Source organism: Equus quagga, chromosome 13 (assembly GCF_021613505.1).
Source record: "Equus quagga isolate Etosha38 chromosome 13, UCLA_HA_Equagga_1.0, whole genome shotgun sequence".
Taxonomy (NCBI): domain Eukaryota; kingdom Metazoa; phylum Chordata; class Mammalia; order Perissodactyla; family Equidae; genus Equus; species Equus quagga.
In genome coordinates this window covers 93,305,928-93,327,560 of record NC_060279.1, presented here as the reverse complement: position 1 = coordinate 93,327,560, position 21,633 = coordinate 93,305,928, and the positions used below count along the sequence as shown (strand labels likewise).

At 43.8% G+C, this 21,633-nt stretch overlaps 1 protein-coding gene across 1 annotated transcript in view; it reads left to right on the top strand.

Moving 5' to 3' along the window:
* Positions 1 to 18,028, top strand: part of LOC124249759 (zinc finger protein 233-like) — a 19,445-nt gene extending 1,417 nt beyond the window's left edge. Inside the window, exons 2-4 of the mRNA XM_046681053.1 lie at positions 3,492 to 3,551; positions 11,261 to 11,387; positions 15,851 to 18,028. Of these exons, the coding sequence (XP_046537009.1) occupies positions 3,537 to 3,551; positions 11,261 to 11,387; positions 15,851 to 17,643 (1,935 nt within the window). The 5' untranslated portion in view covers positions 3,492 to 3,536 and the 3' untranslated portion in view covers positions 17,644 to 18,028. The remainder of the gene's footprint in view (positions 1 to 3,491; positions 3,552 to 11,260; positions 11,388 to 15,850) is intronic.
* The last annotated feature ends 3,605 nt before the right edge of the window (positions 18,029 to 21,633 follow it).

Here is a 21,633-nt window from a genome sequence, read left to right as displayed (position 1 = left end):
GCATGGCTTGATGAGCGGTGCCATGTCCGCGCCCAGGATCTGAACCAGCGAAACCCTGGGCCATTGAAGCAGAGTGCCGGAACTTAACCACTTGGCCCCGGGGCCGACCCCTGTAGTATTTTTATATGTGCTAACTTGAGACTATAAACGTTTTCAAACACAAATGTAGAGAAAATAATGTAATGAATTCTCACATAGCCATCAACCTTTGTCAACCTTCAACTGTTGTCACCTTTTTTAAAGATTTAATTTTTTTTCCTTTTTTCTTTCCAAAGACCCCTGGTACATAGTTGTATATTCTTAGTTGTGGGTCCTTCTAGTTGTGGCATATGGGATGCCACCTCAACATGGGCTGAGGAGCGGTGCCGTGTCTGCGCCCAGGATCCGAACCGGCAAAACCCTGGGCCCCCGAAGTGGAGCACGAGAACTTAACCACCCGGCCACGGGGGCGGCCCGTGTTGTCACCTTTTTGTCAATCTTGTTGTACAACTGCCCCCCCCCCCCCTTTTTGGTTTCAGTATTTTAATGCAAAATCCAGGCATTGAGTCAAGAGGATTTATACTAGATTGTCCTAAATATATGGAGGTCAGGGGAGCGAGGATATTCACAATTCCCGTGTTTTCACATGGCAGCTAGGAGAACGGTGGTTAGTGAGAGAGCTGGGGACCCTGAAAAAGGTGCAGTTAAGGAAAAGAAGGTGGTAAATTTTGTTTGCTCTTTCGGAATGTAATTTGCTGCAGGTTTCCAGTCGGTCTCTGCTCCCAGGCTGCTGATCCCTATGTTGTGGGAATTCTGTCATCTTCTCTCCAGTGTGCCCAGCACTGTGACAGGGTTTGCAGAGAGAAGTATTCAGTTAAGTGTTTGTGGCTGGTGCAGGTGTTCAACTGGCTGCTGGATACAAGGGCTTGCAGCTCTGAGAGATTGCTTTCTTTCTTTCTTTTCTTTTTTTTTTTGAGGAAGATTTGCCCTGAGGTAATGTGTGTTGCCAATCCTCCTCTATGTGTTAGTATGTGGGCTGCCAGCACAGCATGGCAGCTGACAGAGAGGTGTAGGTCTGCACCCGGGAACTGAACCTGGGCTGCCAAAGTGGAGTGCACTGAACTTAACCACTAGGCCACCAGGGCTGGCCCATGAATATCTCACTTTTAAGAATGACCTTGATGTTGCTTGAGCAAAGCAAATAAAATAAACCCAGAGGAAGAAATTGGAAGATACAGTTCATCCTCTCCTCCTCCCAGTGAGGAACAGCCTCAGAGTTTTATAGCTCACAGGAACCTCCGAGTCGATTAGCCCAGTACCTGCCCGACGGAGTGTGTCTGCAGTCATTCTCTGATTTCATGTGTTCTGAGTACTCACCGTATTCTGGGTGCTGCAGATAAAATGATATGCTCATCATCTCATAGGCAAACAGATGCTTAGCCCCCAGTTGTCCCCCAGCTTCCCCAGCTGATGGAAGGCTGCTCGGAGCAGGCATCCGAAGGGTGAGCAGCAAGCAGGTAGCCAGCAGAGCCGAGTGAGGCACCCCAGACCCCACTTGCTTTCTCCTGCTGAATCCTGTGAAATGTCAGGTCTCTTTGCAAAACCCTGCTGCTGAGCAGAGCAGGAGGGCACAGCACATATGAGGCCAGAGCAAGGGCACTGGATCTTATGAACTGATGTTGCTTCCCAGCTTTGAGAAGTGGATACGTGGCTCTCATCTGTATGAAGTTGCTCCTGCCTTAAGTAGGAGGACCCACAACCATGTGTAGCTGTCGTGGATTGAATTTCTGTACAGTCCCTGAAACCTGTTAACAACCCCGTGGGCTCTATATTGTTATCATTGCCATTTTATCGACGTGAAGTAGGCAGAAAGAGCTAGTAAGTCAGAAGAATCAATAGTGGAATCCTGATGATCTGGCGCCAGTGTCTCCCAGCAAATCACTTTCCACCAAGTCTGTGGTTACTCCCTTCCTCTCATCCCTGAGGACGCCCCTCCCTTCTTTTCTTCGAGTTTGTGATTAGAGACGTGGAGACCAGACTAAGAGCTGAGGCTCTGGAGTCGGAGTCAGGTGCAGTCTCGCCTCTCACCAGCTCTGTGACCTTCGGTAACTTGACCTCATCAACCCTCAGCTTCCTCATCCGTCGAATGAGAACAATAGTCATCCTATCGGCACTTACTGAGAGCTTACATAATGTGCCAGGCACTGAGCCAAGGCTTTTTTTTTTCTGTTTTTAAAATTGAAATGTAATCCAGGTATGGTATAATACACTCTTTTAAAGTATATGATTCACTGGTTTTGGCATAATTCACAAGGTTGTACAACCATCACCACTGTCTGATTCCAGAACATTTGCATCACCCCTCCCCCCCCACTCTTCCAGCCCCTGGCAACCGTGATTTACTTTCTGTCTGTGGATTTGCCAGTTGGTTTTACTGGACTCGCTCGCTTAATCCCCAAAGCAACGTGGTAAGTTAGGATCTGTCATTACTCCCACAGAATTGCTCATTTAAGTGAGACAGAGACTGTCAAACTTTTAAGATGAAAAAAACCAGCAGTCATGTTTTTAGTTAGTTTTTTCCCTACAGTGAACGTGGGACTCTTCTGGCTGCATGAAGAAAATTCCCAAGTACTTATACGGTCACGCGCTGCATGACGATGTTTTGGTCAACAACAGACTGCATATTCCACAGGGGTCCCAGAAGGGTAGTAGCCCAGAGCCTAGGTGTGCGGTGGGCTATACCATCTAGGTTTGTGTAAGCACGTTCTGTGATGTTCGAACCACAACGACATCGCCTCACGACACATTTCTCAGAACGCATCTCCGTTGTTAAGTGACCCATCACTGTACCTTTTACAAAACCAGATACTACTTTCAATTAAATATCATTATAGAACAACAAGTTATTAAGCAATATAGCTGATCAGAATTTGGGGCTTTTCAGACACAAAGATGAGTTTCTTAAGACAAAGCATTCACTGGCTCTGAAATCTGGATGTTATAAAAGGCTCCTCCATCAGAAGTGATGGCAAAAGCCGTTTGCAAAGGCCAAGATTATGGTGCATGATCACCTGCTTTTCTGCAGCTGCATGAGGTCAATTCTGTGTTTCCATTTGCTCGTACTTTTGACCCTCACAGCAGTCCTGTAAGGGAAGCACTATTCTCATTTTGTAGGCGATAGATTTGAGGCACAGGGAGGTTAGTTAAATGAGATGGAGTGAGTAGCAGTACCAAGATTTGACCCCAGACTTCTTGGCCCCAGAGTTCACTCTCTTAGCCAGTACATTTTACTGCCTTTCATTTCCATGATACCCAGAATGAGAGGATAACCCTGGAAGCTGCAAGGGACTCTGTGTTAGCTCTGCTGCTTACAGTTGGGCAGGTTGTTCACTGCACAAGAGTCCCTTGCTGAGGGGCTAGCGATATGTGCCAAGGAGGGTCACTTTTAAAATTCACACAGAGCAGCCACAGGAGCCAGGGCTGTGTCTCATGGCTTCTTTCTCCTTTGCCAGCCCTGCCTTCCCAGGACTGCCCTTCCCCAGAAGGAGCAGGAGAAAATGACCAAGCTTCAGGTGAGTTGTTTCGATTTTTATCTCTTAAAATTACATCTCTTTTCTCAAAGATTAGACACGTCTTTTTTCTCTTCCAGGGGAGGGATAAAGGAGGAAAACGTGTTCATTATCCACCAGTTACTTGCTTTTTTATTGATTTGAGTTTTTGTTTTTGTCTTTAGTTTTTGTTTGTTTTACTTTATCATCATTTTTGTTTCACAAATAGTGCAGAAAATCATAGCTATCAAAAAATTTAAAACTCCACATTACTGCACTGCATATCCATCAGCCATCGTCCCCATGCTGTATTTTACATGATTACAATCACAGTATATCTACAGTTTTCCATTGTATATTTTCATGTAATGTTATCACTTGAGTTTCTTATGGTTCAGCGTTCTTTTATGTACTTGTCCCAGAAGGGTTTCCATTTTTTGTCTAAACTCAGAAACTATAAGCAAATGCACGTGCTGCTGTGCCTCTGAATAAATTTTGCTTTGATCTGTAATTCTTTTCATGTGGGGCTTTTAAAAATGAAATATGATTTACTTAACAAAAATTGGATCTTAAGCATCTGGTCAGTGGCCGTTGTAGCCCTCATTTTGCAAGTGGTCTAATTGCATCAGTCACCACCTAAGACAAGATACAGAACATTTCTATCACCCTGCAAAGTTCTCTCAGGTCTCTCTCGTCAGTTCCCAACCCCCTCGAGGCATCCACTGCTCTGATCTATTATCATATGATTAGATTTGCTTGTTTTCAAATTTAATGTAACTAACGGAATCATAGTCTGACTTTTGTGTCTGGCTTCTTTGACTCAGACAAATGTTTTTCAGATCCATCTGTGTTGCTGCACGGATCAGTAATTCATTCCTTTTTATTCCTTTTTATGAGTATATCACAGTTTGTTTATCAATTATTCTTATTTATTTATTTTAGATTGGCCCTGAGCTAACATCTGTTGCCAATCTCCCTTTTTTTTTTCTTTTTTCTTCTCCCCAAAGCCCCCCAGTACATAGCTGTATACTCTAGTTGTAGGTCCTTCTGGTTGTGTGTGTGAGACGCCTCCTCAGGATGGCCTGATGAGCAGTGCTAGGTCCGCGCCCAGGATCTGAATTGGTGAACGTTGGGCGACTGAAGCAGAGTGCGTGAACCCAACCGCTACACCACCGGGCCGGCCCTCTTACACATATTTTATTAAATTTATCCCTAAGTGCTTGATGTTTTTGGGGTGCTTTTCTGAATGGCATTGTTTTGGAAATTCAATTTCTGTTTGTTTCTTGCTACAATATAGAAGTATAATTAATTATGTATTTTGAGTTTGCTAAATTTGTCTATTAGTTCTAGTAACATTTTTCTCCCTCTCAGGATTTTTTACTTAGATGACCATCCGTAAATAAAGAGTTATACTTCTTCCATTCCCAGCCCTGTTCTGTTGACTTCTTTTCCTTCCCTTATTGCACTGGCTAGGACTGCTAGAACAATTTTGAACATAAGTACTGACCGTATCCATCCTTGCCTTGTGCCTAGTTGTAGGGAGAGAGCCTTCAGTCTGTCATGCTGACTCGGTGGGCTTTTTGTAGATGTCCTCCCTTGGAGCTGAGGAAGTTCCTTCTAGTCCTACTTTATTCAGAGTTTTTATCATGAATGAAAGTTGAATTTTGTCAAATGCTTTTTCTGTTTATGCTCAGATGGTTATTTGTTCCTTTGGTTCCATTGATTCTTTTGAGCCCTGGTTTTTTTTGTTTTTTTGTTTTTTTTTTTTGAGGAAGATTAGCCCTGAGTCACTATCTGCCGCCAATCCTCCTCTTTTTTGCTGAGGAAGACTGGCCCTGAGCCAACAGCTGTGTCCATCTTCCTCTACTTTATATGTGGGATGCCTGCCACAGCATGGCTTGGCAAGCGGTGTGTAGGTCCACGCCTAGGATCCAAACGTGAACGCTGGGCTGCTGAAGTGGAACGTGTGAACTTAACCGCTATGCCACCAGGCTGGCCCTAATTGAGCTTTGTTTTTAACTGTGTTAGGGTGGGTCTAGAGTAACCTTTATTCCAGAGCAGTGGTTCTCAATTGGGAGCACTTTTGCCCAACCATGGGACATTGGGCAATGTCTGTAGATGTTTCAGATCATCATGACTAGAGGGGTGGATACCACTGACAACTACTGGGCAGAGGCCAGGGATGCAGCTAAACATCCTACAACGTGCAGGATAGCCCTGCACATCAGTGAATTGCCTGCTGTGAAATGTCAGCAGCACCGCTCTACAGTAGCCCTTCTACTAATGCACGGCCCTTCAGCTGCTGCAGAACGCCCCTAGTGATCGGTGAGGGCTTTCCACTTTGGTTGTTTGGAATTCAAACTCCTTAGCTCCTGCTCGGCTCCAGGAACCATGCAGCCCATAGCTCCCCAGCCGCTCTTTGCCTGGCCTGTGCAGTTTCATCCTGTACGTGCAGGGGCTAGTGTTCAGCAGCAGAGGCAAAAGGGTGCCTGGGCAGATTCCCGTGCTCTTCCTCTGCAGGGATCCCTTCCTTCTGGAACTCTGCCCTGTGGTTTCCAGCTACCTCAGTCTCCCGTTCTCTGATTTCTGGCTCCTCAACTCAGCGAGGCTCTGCTTGGGGTCCCCCTTCCTGCACCTGCAGTTCAGAAATTATCTACGGGCAGAGATCTAGGGTGATCACAGGGCTCATCTCATTTGTTTCCTTCATTTCTGAGATCAAAGTATTATGATTTCAATGGCTGAAAACAGTTGTTACATATATTTTGTCCCTATTTTCCTACTTATTCATGGTAGGAAGGCTTGTTTACTACCTGTTACTCTGTTACAACCAGAAACTTTGTCACCTGCCTTTTTTTTTTTTTTTTTTTTTTTTTGCTGAGGAGGATTCTCCCCGAGCTAACATCTCTGCCAGCCTTCCTCTGTTTTTTTGTATGTGGGACACTGCCGCAGCATGGCTGGTGAATGGAGTAGGTCCGCACCTAGGATCCAAACGGGCAAACCTCGACCGCCAAAGTGGAGCACATGGAACTTTAACCACTCCGCCATGGGGCCACGCCATATCACCTGCATTTTTAATCACTACATCATATTGCAATGAATTGATGTTCCTTTAAAAAATTCCCTTTTCCTAGCCTTTTAGATTGTTTAATATATATCTGTGTGTATGTGTGTGTGTGTGTGTGTGTGTGAGAGAGGAAGATTGGCCTTGAGCTAACATCTTTTGTCAATCTTCTTCTATTTTATATGGCACACTGCCACAGCATGGCTTGATGAGCAGTGCTAGGTCCGCGCCAGGGATCCAAACCCACAAGCCCCAGGCCGCTGAGGTGGAGCACGTGAACTTAACCACCATGCCATTCGGCCGGCCCCTGGATTGTTTAATATGTTTTTTTCAATGTTTTAGAGAACATTGCTGAAACGCATTTCTTATATATAAGCTCTGTTCCCAAAAAGCATTTCTGGAGACTACCATTTCTGGAAAGACAGAAGAGAGGTACTTTTTCCTGTTCTTCCTGCTAAATACAGTAGGAATCCTGGATGTTCTATATGAAACAAACTTGAAAGGTAGAGAGAAGGCAGAATGGCCAGGGATCTCAAGACTCAAGGAATGACATGACAATGAGTTACTTGAGTTTCCTTTTTGCTTCATATATGCCAGACTGACTGCTGGAGAAGACAGCAACATGGGCACACCAAGGAGGGCAGTCTAAAAAAGCCCAAGAAAAACCTTCTCTGTCTAGTCAAAGGGCAAGGACAGAAAACTTTTAGACGGTAACTGCTCTTTTCCAGCCAAATACCCCACACAGAGGAACTGCAGCCCCACACCCACCCCTGCCAGCTGTCACGAGGAGCCTAGACTTCCTGCCTCACCAGGCTGTAATGACCCAATCTCCCTGCCAGGGGATAATGAGTACCCCCTCACCACTATGGTGTCAATGTGGGAGCCTGGACTGACACCCCACCTGGTGGTAATGAGCCACCTCTCCTTTTCCCTGCTTGGGTGGTGTCAGTGGAAAATCAGGACTTTCATCACTGCCCAGTGGAATTGAGGCCAAACCCCTGCTACGCCCACGTCAGTAGAGGCCAAATGGGGAACAGGAACAAATGACCAGGGTGGTATCTGCATAGGCCTGGGGAAGAGCCAGAACTCTCACGTCAGCCCAGAAGTAATGAACTCCTCACCCCACCAGGTGTCTACAAGGCCAAACGGGGAATCTGGACTTTCATCCCCAAGCTGACAGTAACAAAGCTCTGTCTCCCTTCCCCTTCCAGAGAGGTGTCAGAGGATACCTAGGAAAACAGAAAGTTTAAATGAAATCCTGAGTCTCATAACATAATACCCAAAATGTCCAAGTTTTAGTGGAAAATCACTTGGTATCCAAGAACCAGGAAAATCTCAACTTACGAGAAAGACAATCAACAGACACAGTGAGATGACCCAGATGTTAGTTATCTGACAAGAACATTTGTTTTATTGTGGTAAAACATACAGAACGTAGAATTTGCCATTTTAACCATTTTTAAGTGTACCATTCAGTGACATTAAGTACATTCACAATGTCATGCAACCATCACATCTCCACAACTTTCTACATCTTCCCAAACTGAAACTCCATACCCGTTAAACAGTAACCCCTTACTCGCTGCTCTTCTAGTCTCTGGCAGCCATTTTACTTTCTGTCTCTATGCATTTGACAGCTATAGGTACCTCATATGAGTGGAATCATATACATAATATGTAATCCTTTTATGACTGGCTTATTTCACTTAGCATAATGTCTTCAAGGTTCATCCATCTGACCAGGATTGTAAAGCAGTTATCATAAAAATATTTCAATAAGCAATTACAGACATGCTGGAAACAAGTGAAAAAATAGAAAATCTCAGCAAAGAAATAGAAGCTATAAAATAGAACCAAATGCAAATTTTAGAACTGAAAAATACAGTAAATGAAATTTTAAAACTCAGTGGATGGGCTCAACAGCAGAATGAAGGGACAGAGGGAAGAACTTGAAGATAGAATCATAGAAATTATTTAATATGAATAAAAGAGAGAAAATAGACTGGAAAAAAATGAACAGAGCCTCAGGGACCCATGGGAATATAACAAAATACCTAACGTTCATGTCACTGGGGTACCAGGAGGAGAGGAAGAAGAGGGTGAGACTGAAGAAGTGTTTGAATAAATATGATTGAAAATTTCCCAAATTTTCCAAGAGACATAAGTCTACAGGTTCAAAAGCTGAGTGAACGCTAAGCAGGGTAAACCCAAAGAAATCACACCAAGACGTGTTATAGTTAAACTTCTGAAAACTAGCAGTGAAGAAAAGATCTTGAAAGCAGTCAGAGAGAATTGACACCTTAGCTGTAAGGGAAAAACAATTCAAATAACAGTAGATTTCTCATCAGTAACCAGGGAGGCCAGAAAGAAGTGGTACATTGTTTTTCAAATGCTGAAAGTAAAGAACTGTCAACTCAGAATTCTGTGTATCCAGTAATAATATCCTTTGGGAATGAAGGGAAAATCAAGACATTCTCAAATGAAAGAAACTAAGTGTACTTGTAGCCAGCAGACCTGCTGTAAAAGGATAGCTAAAGGAAGTTCTCCAAACAGAAAAGAAAGAAAATAGAAAAGGCTTGGGGTTTCAGGGAGGAAGAAAGAACAATGAATGGGTAAAAAGTAGGGAGAAACATAATAAACTATCTTTCTCTTCTTGAGTTTTATATTTGATGGTTGAAGCAAAAATCGTAACATTGATGTAGTTCTAAATGTATATAGAAGAAATATTTAAGATAGTTATAAATGAGGTAAGGTGAAGGGACTTAAAGGGAGGTAAAGTTTCTCTCAAACTAGTAACATCGACAACAGTAGACTGATAAGTTATGTATATATAATGTAAAACCTACAGCAGCCACTAAAAAACTATACCAAGAGATACACTCAAAGACACTATAGACAAATCAAAATGTAATTCTAAAAATGTTCAAATAACACAGGAAAGTAGGGAGGAAAACAGAAACAAAAACATGAGAAAAAATAAAATGGCAGACTTATGTCCTAACGTGAATAATTCATTAAATGTAAATGGTCTAAATACACCAATTAAAATACAGAGATTAGTATTGTGGATTAAAAACCATGAACCCACTATATGCAATCTATAAGAAACTCACTTCACGGGGCTGGCCCGGAGGCACAGTGGTTAAGTTCGCATGTTCCGCTTCTCAGCAGCCCGGGGTTTGCTCGTTAAGATCCCGGGTGCAGACATGGCACCACTTGGCACGCCATGCTGTGGTAGGTATCCTACATATAAAGTAGAGGAAGATGGGCACAGATGTTAGCTCAGGGCCAAGCTTCCTCAGCAAAAAGAGAAGGACTGGCAGTAGTTAGCTCAGGGCTAATCTTCCTCCAAAAAAAAAAAAATTTCTTCATGGGGCCAGCCCCATGGCCAAGTGGTTAAGTTCCCACACTCCTCTTTGGCAGCCCACGGTTTCACCGGATCACATCCTGGGCGGGGACATGGCACCGCTCATCAAGCCATGCTGAGGCGGCATCCCACATGCCACAACTAGAAGGACCCACAACTGAAATATACAACTATGTACCGGGGGCTTTGGGGAGAAAAAAGAAAAATAAAATCTTAAAAAAAAAAACTCACTTCATGATATAGGCAGGTTGAGGGTAAAAATCATTATTCAAAAGACAGCAGGGGTGACTAAATTAATATAAAAATGTAGTCATACACTTAGCATACCAATCATAATTATATTGATAAAAGCTAACATTCATTGAGGACCTACTATATGCCAGGTATATTTGTTCTAAGGCATCGCTGTTCAGTAGAACCTTTGTGATGATGGAAGTGTTCTGTACTGTGTTGTCCAATACAGTAGCCACTAGCCACCTGTGACTCTTGAGCTCTTGAAATGTGGCTAGTGCAACTGAGGGAGTGAATTTTTAATCGTATGTAATTTTCAGTGTAAATTTACGTAGCCACATGTGACTAATGGCTACTGAATTAGTACAGTTCTAAGAACTTTATATATATTTATTCATTTATATGTATAAGAATCTTCTGATATGGGTGCCACCACACAGGTGAGGAAATGGATTAAGGGATTTGTCTGTCTAAGGTCACAGAACTTTGGGATTTAAACTGAGGTATTCTGGCATGAAAAACTGTGCCCTTTGATGCTTTGAATGCTGTCATAGTGTCATAGAGAGGTGGCATGTGCCTGCAGAGCACAGAGGACCAGTTGCATAGCTCCCCAGGAAGGATGACCAGTTGGTTTGTCACGTTGTAGCAAAGTGACACTGCGCAGGCTGAATGAATGTGCGGGTGAGAAAGGAAAGACAAAAACTGTCAGACCTCGTTGGGGACTAAAGGGACCTAAGATTTCTAGGACAATTTGGTAGTATCAATTAAATTATAAAATGTATATACCCCAAGATTCAGGAGTTCCAGGTCTAGGGTGCTGGCTCTAGGAATACTCACAAATGACACCACATTAAATGTACTGGAATTACGTTTCATCGCATGTACTTTTGATGTGACTGTGGAACATTCCTGTATGGAATTAGCATGCGGGATGGAGCAAAGGAGGAAACCACGTGAGGGAAATTGAAGGCCCTCAGAATCCAGAACAACTTCCCACCCATCCTCTCCACCCGTGGCCCCTCTCCCAGTGCCCATTGGTCATAAGATTGAGGTTGCATGTGTTTTGCATTGTAGGAGGTGGTGACATTCAAGGACGTGGCTGTGACCTTCAATGAGGAGGAGCTGGGGCTGCTGGACGCCACCCAGAGGCAACTGTACTGGGACGTGATGCTGGAGAACTTCCAGAACCTGCTCTCTGTGGGTGAGGACAGGCGCCCTCTGTGCTCAGTGTCAGCCCCCAGAGTGTCTTGATTTCAAACGTTTAAGACTTTGGGATGCTTGAAATGCTTCCCCAAACCTGGGGATCTGAATTTCCTAGTTCCTGTGGGACATCTTGTCTATACCTTGTCTGTTTTTTTCAAATTATAGTTGCGACATCTTGGTGGGATTTGTAATCAGTCGGTGGGTTACCTCATTAATATGTTTAATGAAATAGTACAGAAATATCATAGCTCCTTCTCAGGAACTGCATACAGTGCAACAGAAATTGTGAGTGAAAACCAGGAAAGGAGATGTGATAAAAGTAGATAATGGTTAGGATCAGATCCTTCAGTCACCTGATTCAGTGATATACACTGATGTGTTTGTGTACAATCAAAGGTATTTATTGTAACAGGTCACGATTAGAATTTGAAAAAATTCTACATAGAGCACATGAAGATTATAGTATTGGAATTAAACTTTTTGCCTCCACCTTATACATATGCCATTTCTTTTTCACAAGATATCAACCTTTCAAATTAGACATGATAGTACACTTGGGCAGAGAAGAGAAGCTTTGGGTGATGGAGCCAGAAACCCAAGGAGATGAGTGTTCAGGTGAGCGCTTGGGGCTCTGAGTCCTTGCGGGATCCAGCCAGGTGCCCTCCTTCTCCCCACCCCCGGCTGCCACCCCGGCCCGGGCCCCATGGTTCATGACCCTGCTTTGTGGCAACACCTTCCTCGCTGCCTCCCTGCCTCTGTGCTCCTACAGTCCATTCTCCACACAGCAGCTGGATCACGTAATACAGATCGTGTCACCTGTGTGTTCACCCTCCCATGACTTCCCATCTCACTCAGTGTAATCCAGGACCTTACAGAGACCTCCAGGGTGATCTGGCCACCACCCCATGTCTGGATTGATTTCCCCTCCTTTGCCCTTTTTCTCAGTCTTTTCCAGCCACACGGACTGCCCTCTGTGTCTTGGATGTGCCCAGTCGGCTTCTACACAACTCCCGGCTGGTCCCTTGCTCGTTCATCTCTCCAGGATGTTCTTTTCCCATCTGCCCTCCCAGCTCCCCGCCTGGCTTCATTTATGTCTGCTCAGATGTCCTCTTATCCCAGAGCCTGTGCTAACCACCCTGATTAAAACACCCGTCTGCCTTATTTTGTGACTAGTCATAATCAGCTGGCATATTAACATAGTCTATTTTGTTTACTTGTTTATGGTCTCTCCCCATTAGAGAGGAAATTCATGAGAGCAGGCATTGTATCTGTTTTCTTTACTGCTGTATACTCAGTGCTTATAAAAAGCCTTGATATGTACTACATGTTCATTAAATACTTGTCTAATGAATGAATGGATGGATGGATGGATAGATGCATGGAAGAATGGATGGATGGAGGAATGGAAGGATGGATGAATGGATGGATGGATGAATGGATAGATGGATGGATGGATGGATGGATGGATGGATGGATGGATAGATGAATGGATGGATAGATGGATGGATAGTTGGATGGATGGATGGGTAGGTGGTCCCATTTAAGGCTCCCTCACAGCTTGTCCTAACCTGCGGTGTCTGCGTGGCCATTGGTGAGTGCCACGTCGTCCGCATTTTCAGTGCTGTCCCCCATCCACACCCACTCCTCTCCTTCCTACCTTCCAAGCTTCATGTCCCCCTTACTTCCTTCATCTGTCTTGAGATTGTGTATGCCCTCAGGTAAACCCAGCCCGACATATAGTAATGACAGTCATTCCTAATAGACATAAGCACCAAAAACTAAATCAAACAAACAAAAACCCAGGACTTCGTAGCTGCTGATTGGATGGATTAGGCCCTGCCTCTTGTGAGGAGTTGGGGGAAATCTTTCCAGTCATTTGATCCTTGCTTTTCTCATAACTTTGTGCTGCGCGAAGGTTTCACAGTTGGGCATATTGGGCACCTGCTCCATTTGACTCGCTCCCTTGTTTTTCTGTACAAACCTAACCTTGGGAATTCTGATTCCAGTTATGACCATTGCCTGTTTTTTTTCTTTTTTTTTTTAAGATTGGCACCTGAGCTAACATCTGTTGCCAATCTTCTTTTTTCTTTTCTTTTTCTTCTTCTCCCCAAAGCCCCCCAGCACATAGTTGTATATTCTAGTTATAGGTCCTTCTGGCTGTGCTGTGTGGGTCACCGCCTCAGCATGACCTGATGAGCAGTGCTAGGTCCATGCCCAGGATCTGAACTGGTGGAACCCTGGGCCCCTGGAGCGGAGTGCACAAACTCAACCACTCGGCCACAGGACTGGCCCCTGTTTTTTTCTTAATAAGTAGTTTCCCAACTGCTTTGCCTCCTTGAACAAATCTTTACTTTTAGCTTTAAATTTGGAGCCGACTTTTAATCAAAATATATCATATACGGAAAACTGCACAAATTATAAACATGCAGCTCCACGAATTTTCAGGGTGGAAAATGACTTCTTATTTGTTTTGCAGTCCTTTCTATATTGAGGTAAAATTTAAATGTGCACATCTTAAGTATGCGATTTGATGAGTTTTCACATGTGGACGCACCTCTGTAACTCAGCCCCTCAGAGAGCTGAACAATCTAACAGCATCTTCCACTCTCCTCTCCCTTATTAAAAGTTGTTTTTTTGAGGAAGATTGGCCCTGAGCTAACACCTCTGCTAGTCTTTCCTCTGTTATGTGTGTGGATCACCGCCACAGCATGGCTTGTTGAGTGATGTGGGTCTGAACCCACGAACCTGGGCCACCAAAGTGGCATGTACCAAACTGAACCACTACACCACTAGGCTAGTGCCTTATTAAAAGTTCTTTTGGCAAACGTCAGAATATCCCAGGATTTTGCATCTGGGTGCCCTGCTTCATCTAAAAGAATATCCTCGAGGCCTGTTTTCACTGCACAGAAGCACAAACTAACAGGTTTCTTCTTCCTTGAGGATCCTTACAAACAGAAGCTCCCAAAGAAGGATGCTAAGAGGACCTCACTGTCTTCCCTTCTCCTGGAGACGGCCGACAAGTAGAGAATAAACCAGTGCAATTGAAGGATTATTTCAGAACATTGTTAATCTTCTGATGCGTGTCTAACCTAATTATAATTTCTGTGGTACCTGTATTAGCTATCTATTGCTGTGTAACAAATTACTCTTAAACTTAGCGGCTTAAAACAACAAACATTTATTTACAGTTTCCGTGAGGAATCTAGCAGCAGCTTAGCTCGGTGGTTCTGGGTTAGGGTCTCATAAAGTTGCTGTGAGGCCACCAGAGCGGCAGGCCTGTGTGGGCTGGATGGGACTGAAGGACCTGCTCCCAAGATGGACTCAACTCACTCCCATGGCTGTTGGCGGGAGGCCTCTCCCTAGAGCTGCCTGAGGGTCCTCCAAACATGGCAACTGGCTTCCCCCGGCCGGTGACACCCAAGAGAGTGGAAAGCAGAAACCACAGTGTCTTTTATGACCTAACCTTGGAAGTGATGTGTTATCACTTCGGCCATATTTCACAGGCCAATCCTGCTACATCGTGGGAGGGGACTTTAGTAAGGTATGGATACCAGGAGGTAGGGCTCATTGGGGACCATCTTGTGTGCTGGCTACCAGAGCACCTTTTGGTAGATACATACCTACAAAACCTAGCAGATAATATTAGCCATTCAGGTTCATCCGAAAATTCAGCCAAATTAAGTGACAACAATTATCATAGGATTTTTACTCCCATAGGATGTGTCAGTTATGAAAGTAAGTTTTCTCGGGTTTTCTTTTCCAGTTATAATGTTCGTGTTGAATATTATATACTAGGACTTCATTGAAATAAAGGAGAATTTTCTCAAATCTAGCCTGTTTATTAATATGTGTTTACTGGCTGAATTAAAGGAAATAATCTCATGAGTTCATTAAAAGGACAGAGGAGATATTTCCCTTTGCAGATATATTCTTTTCCTTTTGCTGAGAATGTCCCCTGCTCTCTAGCCTCGAATTTCTAATTTTGACCTCATACATAAGTTGTGGTATAGTTCTAAATGAGTCTCATTAACACTTAGTGGATAGGAGCCTACTTTTCACCTCTGTTTCCATCAGCATCAAAACAACCAATGGTGGGCCAGCCCCAGGGCCGAGTGGTTAAGTTCATGTGCTCTGCTTTGGCGACCCAGGGTTTTGCTGGTTTGGATCCTGGGCACGGACATGGCACCGCTCGTCAAGCCATGCTGAGGCAGCATGCCACATGCCACAACTAGAAGGACTCACAACTAAAAATACACAACTATGTACTGGGGGGCTTTGGGGAGAAAAAGGAAAAATAAAATCTTAAGAAAAAAAAAAACCCAATGGTGAAGTCAAGCTTAATCCTCCCCTGGCTGAATAAGTCTCCCACTGTGGTGGACCTGTGAGGTATTTTTCTCTCTGAACAAGCATTCACATGAAAATGTCCTTATTTTCATCTCTGAATTCTCTTTATCCTTCCAGGACACAAGAATCAGAATGAGATAGAGATGCTTCAAGAAGTGGGATTAAGATACCTTTACCATGAAGAACTTATGTGCCGGCAGATATGGGAGCAATTTACATGTCAGGTAACCAGAAATCAAGACTCAATAATAAATCTGCAAGGCAAGAAGTCCAAGTTACCAAAACAGGGTCATTCCCCCTGTCAGGTGTGGGCAGGAGACTCTGCTCAGGTTTCTGAAGATGAGAACCATGGAATAAAGCTTCAGGGGGAGAGTTCCAGTAGTGTCAAAAACCAAGAGTTGCCGATTAAGACCACCTGGGATTTCTGGAAGAAAATGTATCTGAGAGAGCCACAGAATTATCAGCATAGGTGTCAGCAAATTGACGTGAAAAATAAACTGTGTAAGTGTGAGTGTTGTGTTGTGAGAAGGATCTCTCGTCGCCTTGATGGTCAGGAAGTACACAAAGGAGAGAAGGCCTCCAGCCACAATAACTGCAGAAAAGACTTCATGAAGAAATTGTCCCAGCAGAGTATAATCCACACAGGAGAGCAAACCTCTGATGAGAATGGAAGAGGCTTGGGCCCTGGCTCTAATCTTGAACTTCATGAGCAGTCGCACATAGGAGAGAAACTCTATGTGTGTAGCGAGTGTGGGAAGGGCATCAGTTATAGCTCAGTGCCTTGTGTTCATTGGAGTGTTCGCACAGGAGAGAAACCCGGTGTGTGTCAAGTGTGTGCTGAGAATTTCAATCAGAACCCCTCTCTTCCTGCTCATGAGCCCATTCCCCCAGGAGAGGATGTGTATGAGTGTGACAGCTGCAGAAAAGGCTCCAGTCCTAGCTTAGATCTTAGCGTTCACTGCATAGACAACACTGGAGAGAAATCTGGGAAACATGAGATGTGCAATAAAGGCTTCAGTCAGACATCACAACTTCATGCCCATCCCAGCACCCACTGTAGAGACAAAACCTACAAATGGGAGGCATGTGACAGGATATTTCATCAGAATTCTGGTCCTCATCAGAGAGTCCACACTGGAGAGAAACCCTATAAATGTGAGGTGTGTGGGAAGGACTTCAGTAAGGCCTCAAATCTTCAAGCCCATCAGAGAATCCACACTGGAGAGAAACCCTACAAATGTGATTTGTGTGCCAAGAGCTTCAGCCGTAATTCCCACCTTCAAGCCCACCAGCGAGTCCACACAGGAGAGAAGCCCTACAAGTGTGACACGTGTGGGAAGGACTTCAGTCAGATTTCTCATCTTCAGGCCCGCCAGCAAGTCCACACAGGAGAGAAGCCCTACAAATGTGAGACATGTGGGAAGGGCTTCAGCCAGAGTTCACACCTTCAGGACCATCAGCGAGTCCACACTGGAGAGAAACCCTACAAATGTGACGTGTGTGAGAAGGGCTTCAGTTGGAGCTCACACCTTCAAGCCCATCAGAGGGTCCACACAGGAGAGAAACCCTACAGATGTGAAGAGTGTGGGAAAGGCTTCCTCTGGAACTCCTATCTGCACGTTCACCAGAGGATCCACACCAGAGAGAAACCCTATAGATGTGGCATGTGTGGGAAGAGCTTCAGTCAGACCTCACATCTTCAAGCCCATCGGAGAGTCCACACTGGAGAGAAGCCCTACAAATGTTTTGACTGTGGCAAGGGCTTTAGTAAGAGTTCGTGTCTTCACATTCATCAGAGAGCCCATAATGGTGTCAAGTCCAATACACGTGATGAGTGTGATAAAGGTGTTCTTCAGAACTTAGATTTCTCATTTTCATCAGAAGATCCACACAGCAGAGAGTATTTATAAAATGTTGTGTTTTAAGAATTCAGTACTGAATTCTTAAAGTTTTTTACAGTCATCCGAATTCCGTTGGAGGAAACCTGTTTGCTGTATGAATACGGCTGTTGTTTCTGACAGAGCTCAGAATGTCACAATTCTTAAGAGAATGCACAACAGAGAAACCTTGTTAATAATGTACAATAAGTTTGCCGGAACCTTCACGTTCAATAGAATCTGCACAGGAGAGACGCCTCAAAAATTATAAGGAAGGGTCCAGCGCAGTGGTACAGAGGTTAGGTTCACACGTTCCACTTCAGCAGCCCAGGGTTCACTGGTTCCAACCCCAGGCACAGACCTACACACCGCTTATCGAGCCATGCTGTGGGAGGCATCCCACATATAAAGTAGAGGAAGATGGGCACAGATGTTAGCTCAGGGCCTGTCTTCCTCAGCAAAAAGAGGAGGATTGGAAGCAGATGTTAGCTCAGGGCTAATCTTCCTCAAAAAAAAAAAAAATGATAAAGAAGAGCAGTGCACTAGCAGGTGTAATGATGGACATGACAAAGTCCATATCCACTAGAATGTGAGCTCCATGGGGCAGGAAGTCTGTTTACTGCTGTATGACCATGACCTTGAACCAGTGCCTGACAAATAGTACGTGCCCTGGGCTTGTCTAACTTGCTGGAGAAGAAAACCTATTCTAAATAGGACAAGTATTTGAAGTTTTTAGTGAGCTCAACCTCAGTTAGTCATAATAAGTTGTACTAGGAAAAGGACTCTTGTAGAAGCCTCAAAAATTAATCCAAGGAAATGATCATTTAATAAAAATACATAAAATCATGCATCTGCAGTTTGAGTGTAAGACTTTTGCAGCTGGCTTCTGTCCTCTGTTCAGCTTCTCTTTTCAAGCAGCGAAGGGCTAAAGTTTTTATCTTATTGCAGACTTTTTCTGTGCAGCATACCACCAATAAGGTAAGTTTCACTATCTTTCTTTTTTGAGTCTTTTGTGACAGGAACAGACTGAATGTAAAAAGAGAAACTTGTCTTTAATTCCATAAAGCTTCGTGAGAAAAGAGTGTACAAAAAAGAGGGAACAGGGCCCACCCTGGTGGCCCAGTGGTTAAGTTTGGCGTGTTCTCTTTGGCAGCCCAGGTTCAGTTCCTAGGTGTGGACCTACACCATCCGTCTGTCAGTGGTCATGCTGTGGCAGTGACTCACATAGAAAACGAGGAAGATTGGCAGTAGATGTTAGCTCAGGGGGAATCTTCCTCAGCAAAAAAAAAAAAAAAAAGGAAAAAAGAGGGAGCGTATTATAGTGTGCATTTTGGATGTTGAGCTAAGGGATTAAGGCACTGAGTGAGCGTCTTGGACACTGCCCCATGCTTCTCAGATGCCTCAGTGGTTTTCAGGTGTGCTTGGTTGATCAGTTTACTCAGGTGTATGTTGACTGGAGGCAGGGGACAGTTTCCCACCATTTTTTCCCCTAAACTTTACCTTCCAGGACGCTGTATACTTAAGTTCCCTGTTATCTCAGGTTTCATGTTACCCTCAGAAATCCAGGGCCAACACTGCTCTGCTTTGTTACCAGACACTAGGGTGGGGACCACAGCTCATGGTTGCGCATGTCAGCTAGGACGTCTTCAGTCGTAAGAAATAGAAAACCCAACTCAAACCAGCTGACACAAAAATGAGGATTACTACTCATAAATCCTTGTCAGATAATCCCAACATCTAAGTTGTCTCGGTGTTTATGTCTGTTGACTGTATTGTCTCCTTCAAGTTGTGATTGTTCTGGTTCTGGGTATCATGCGTGATTTTTTTGTTTTATTGTATCCTGGATATTTTGGGTATTATGGTGCAAGATTTTGGATTCCGTTTACTCTTTTTTAGCAAGCAATCACCCTGTTTAGGTGTGGTAATAGGTCCAAGTGGGGGTGAAAGTTCAACTCTCCTCTGGGCCCTCTTGACACTGTGTGTGTGTGGACAGGGGTGGTGTGGGGGCGGGTAGGGGGCAGAGAGCCAGTTGGCACCACTTCCTTGCTGCTGGGTGGGGGTGAAAATTCAGCTGTCCCTGTCCAGCCTACTGACACAGCCCTAGTGGGGTGAATTGGAGCCCTGACTCAGATGGCCTCATTCCTGTGGGTGGTGGGAGTGAGGTGGGGAGGTGGAAATTCCGCTCTCCACTCAGCCCCACTGACCATCCTGGCTGGGGAGGATCAGGCAGACCTGGTACTATGCATCCTTTTCTGTCATTTTTGCCTTCTCCCTTTCTGAAAGGAGGACAGTTCAACAAATTCCAGGGAAGTCAGGTTTCCTTTCTTTGTTCAATACCTTGTTCATCCTCAGAGAATGGCTAGGTCTCTCTTAGGGATGGAGCTTAGCGTCCATTGAGGGGCACTGCAGGGGCACCATCCTTCGTGTGTTTCAGCCTCAGTGAGGAAAGTGATAGTATTCCCATTGCAATGTTAGGAAATAGGATCAGGGAGGTTAAAACCATCGCCCTAGTTCGCACAAGTAGCAGGATTTAAACAGTTCTCAAAATTCAAGATTTTAATTTTTCTTTTTTCAACGAGGAAGATTGGGCCTGAGCTAACATCTGTGCCAGTCTTCCTCTATTTTGTACATGGGACACCGCCACAGCATGGCTTCACAAACGGTGCGTAGGTCCATGCCCAGGATCTGAACCTGTGAACCCCAGGCCCCTAAAGAGGAGCGCGCAAACTTAACCACTACGCCACTGGGCTGGCCCCAGATGTTAATTATTAATTATGAAAAATTTCAAAAATACTCAAAAGGAGAAAATATAATGGACTCCTATATATTCATCACCCAAATTCAACAGTGATCAAGATTTTACCACATTTGCTTAATCTATCCCTTTTTCCTTTTTTCTTATACGCCAAAGTAATTTAAAGCTAATCCCTGATATATCATTTCACACCTACCTACTTCAAAAGGCATTTCTTAACTACATAGTAGTTTTTGCAAAACTGCAAAGCCATTCTCATACCTGACATAATTAATAATCAAATTTCTGTGATTATTTCAAATTTTCACTTTACAGTTTAGTCTGTAGTTTTATTTCCCTCTTTCTCTCCCTCCCTCCCTCCCTCTTCTCTCTCTCCCTCTCCCTCTCTCTCTCTCTCTTTCCCCCCTTTCCTTCCCCTCCTTTCTTTTTTCTTCTTTTTTTTTGTATTACCTTTCTCTAGTTAGGGTACCAGGATGATAATTGGCCTCTTCCATTTTCTCAAAGAGGTTGTGTATAATTGGTGCTGCTGCTGCTTCAAATATTTGGCAGAATTCTCCAGTGAAACCATCTGGGCTTAGAGATTTCTTTTTTTGGAAACTTTTAAGTTATGGATTACATTTCTTTAATGGTTATAGGGCTATTCTGATTATTTCACATTGGGTGAATCTGGGTAGTTTGTTTTGAAGAATTGGTCCATTTCATTTAAGTTGTTGAATTTACATGAGTAGAGTTTTTCACAGAATTCTTTTATTGGCTGTAGGATCTGTAGTTATATCCCTCACTTTATTCTTGATGTTGGTTGTGTGCTGTCTTATCTCTGTCAGTCTTGCTGAAAGCTTATCAATTTTACCAATCTTTTCAAAGAACCAGCTTTAGTTTCATTGCTTTTTCTTTACTTTTCTGTTTTCAATTACATTTATTTCTGCTCTTTATTACTTCCTTTCTTGTGCTTGCTTTTGATTTATCTTGCTTTTCTTTTTCCAGTTCCTTGAGTAGGAGCTTTGATTATTGTTTTGAGACCTCTCCTCTTTCTAATGTAAGCATTTAGTGGCATAAATTTCCCCTCTCAGCCCCACGGATTTTAATATGTTATATTTTTATTTTCATTCCATTCCAAATATTTGGAGATTTTCTTGTTTTAAAATTTGTTTTGTTTTTTAGTTTAATTTCTAGTTTGATTCCATCACGGTCAGAGAACATACTTCTTATGATTTTGATCAGCTCATATATTCCCAGACATCAATTCATTCCCTCAGGGAGAAAACAAT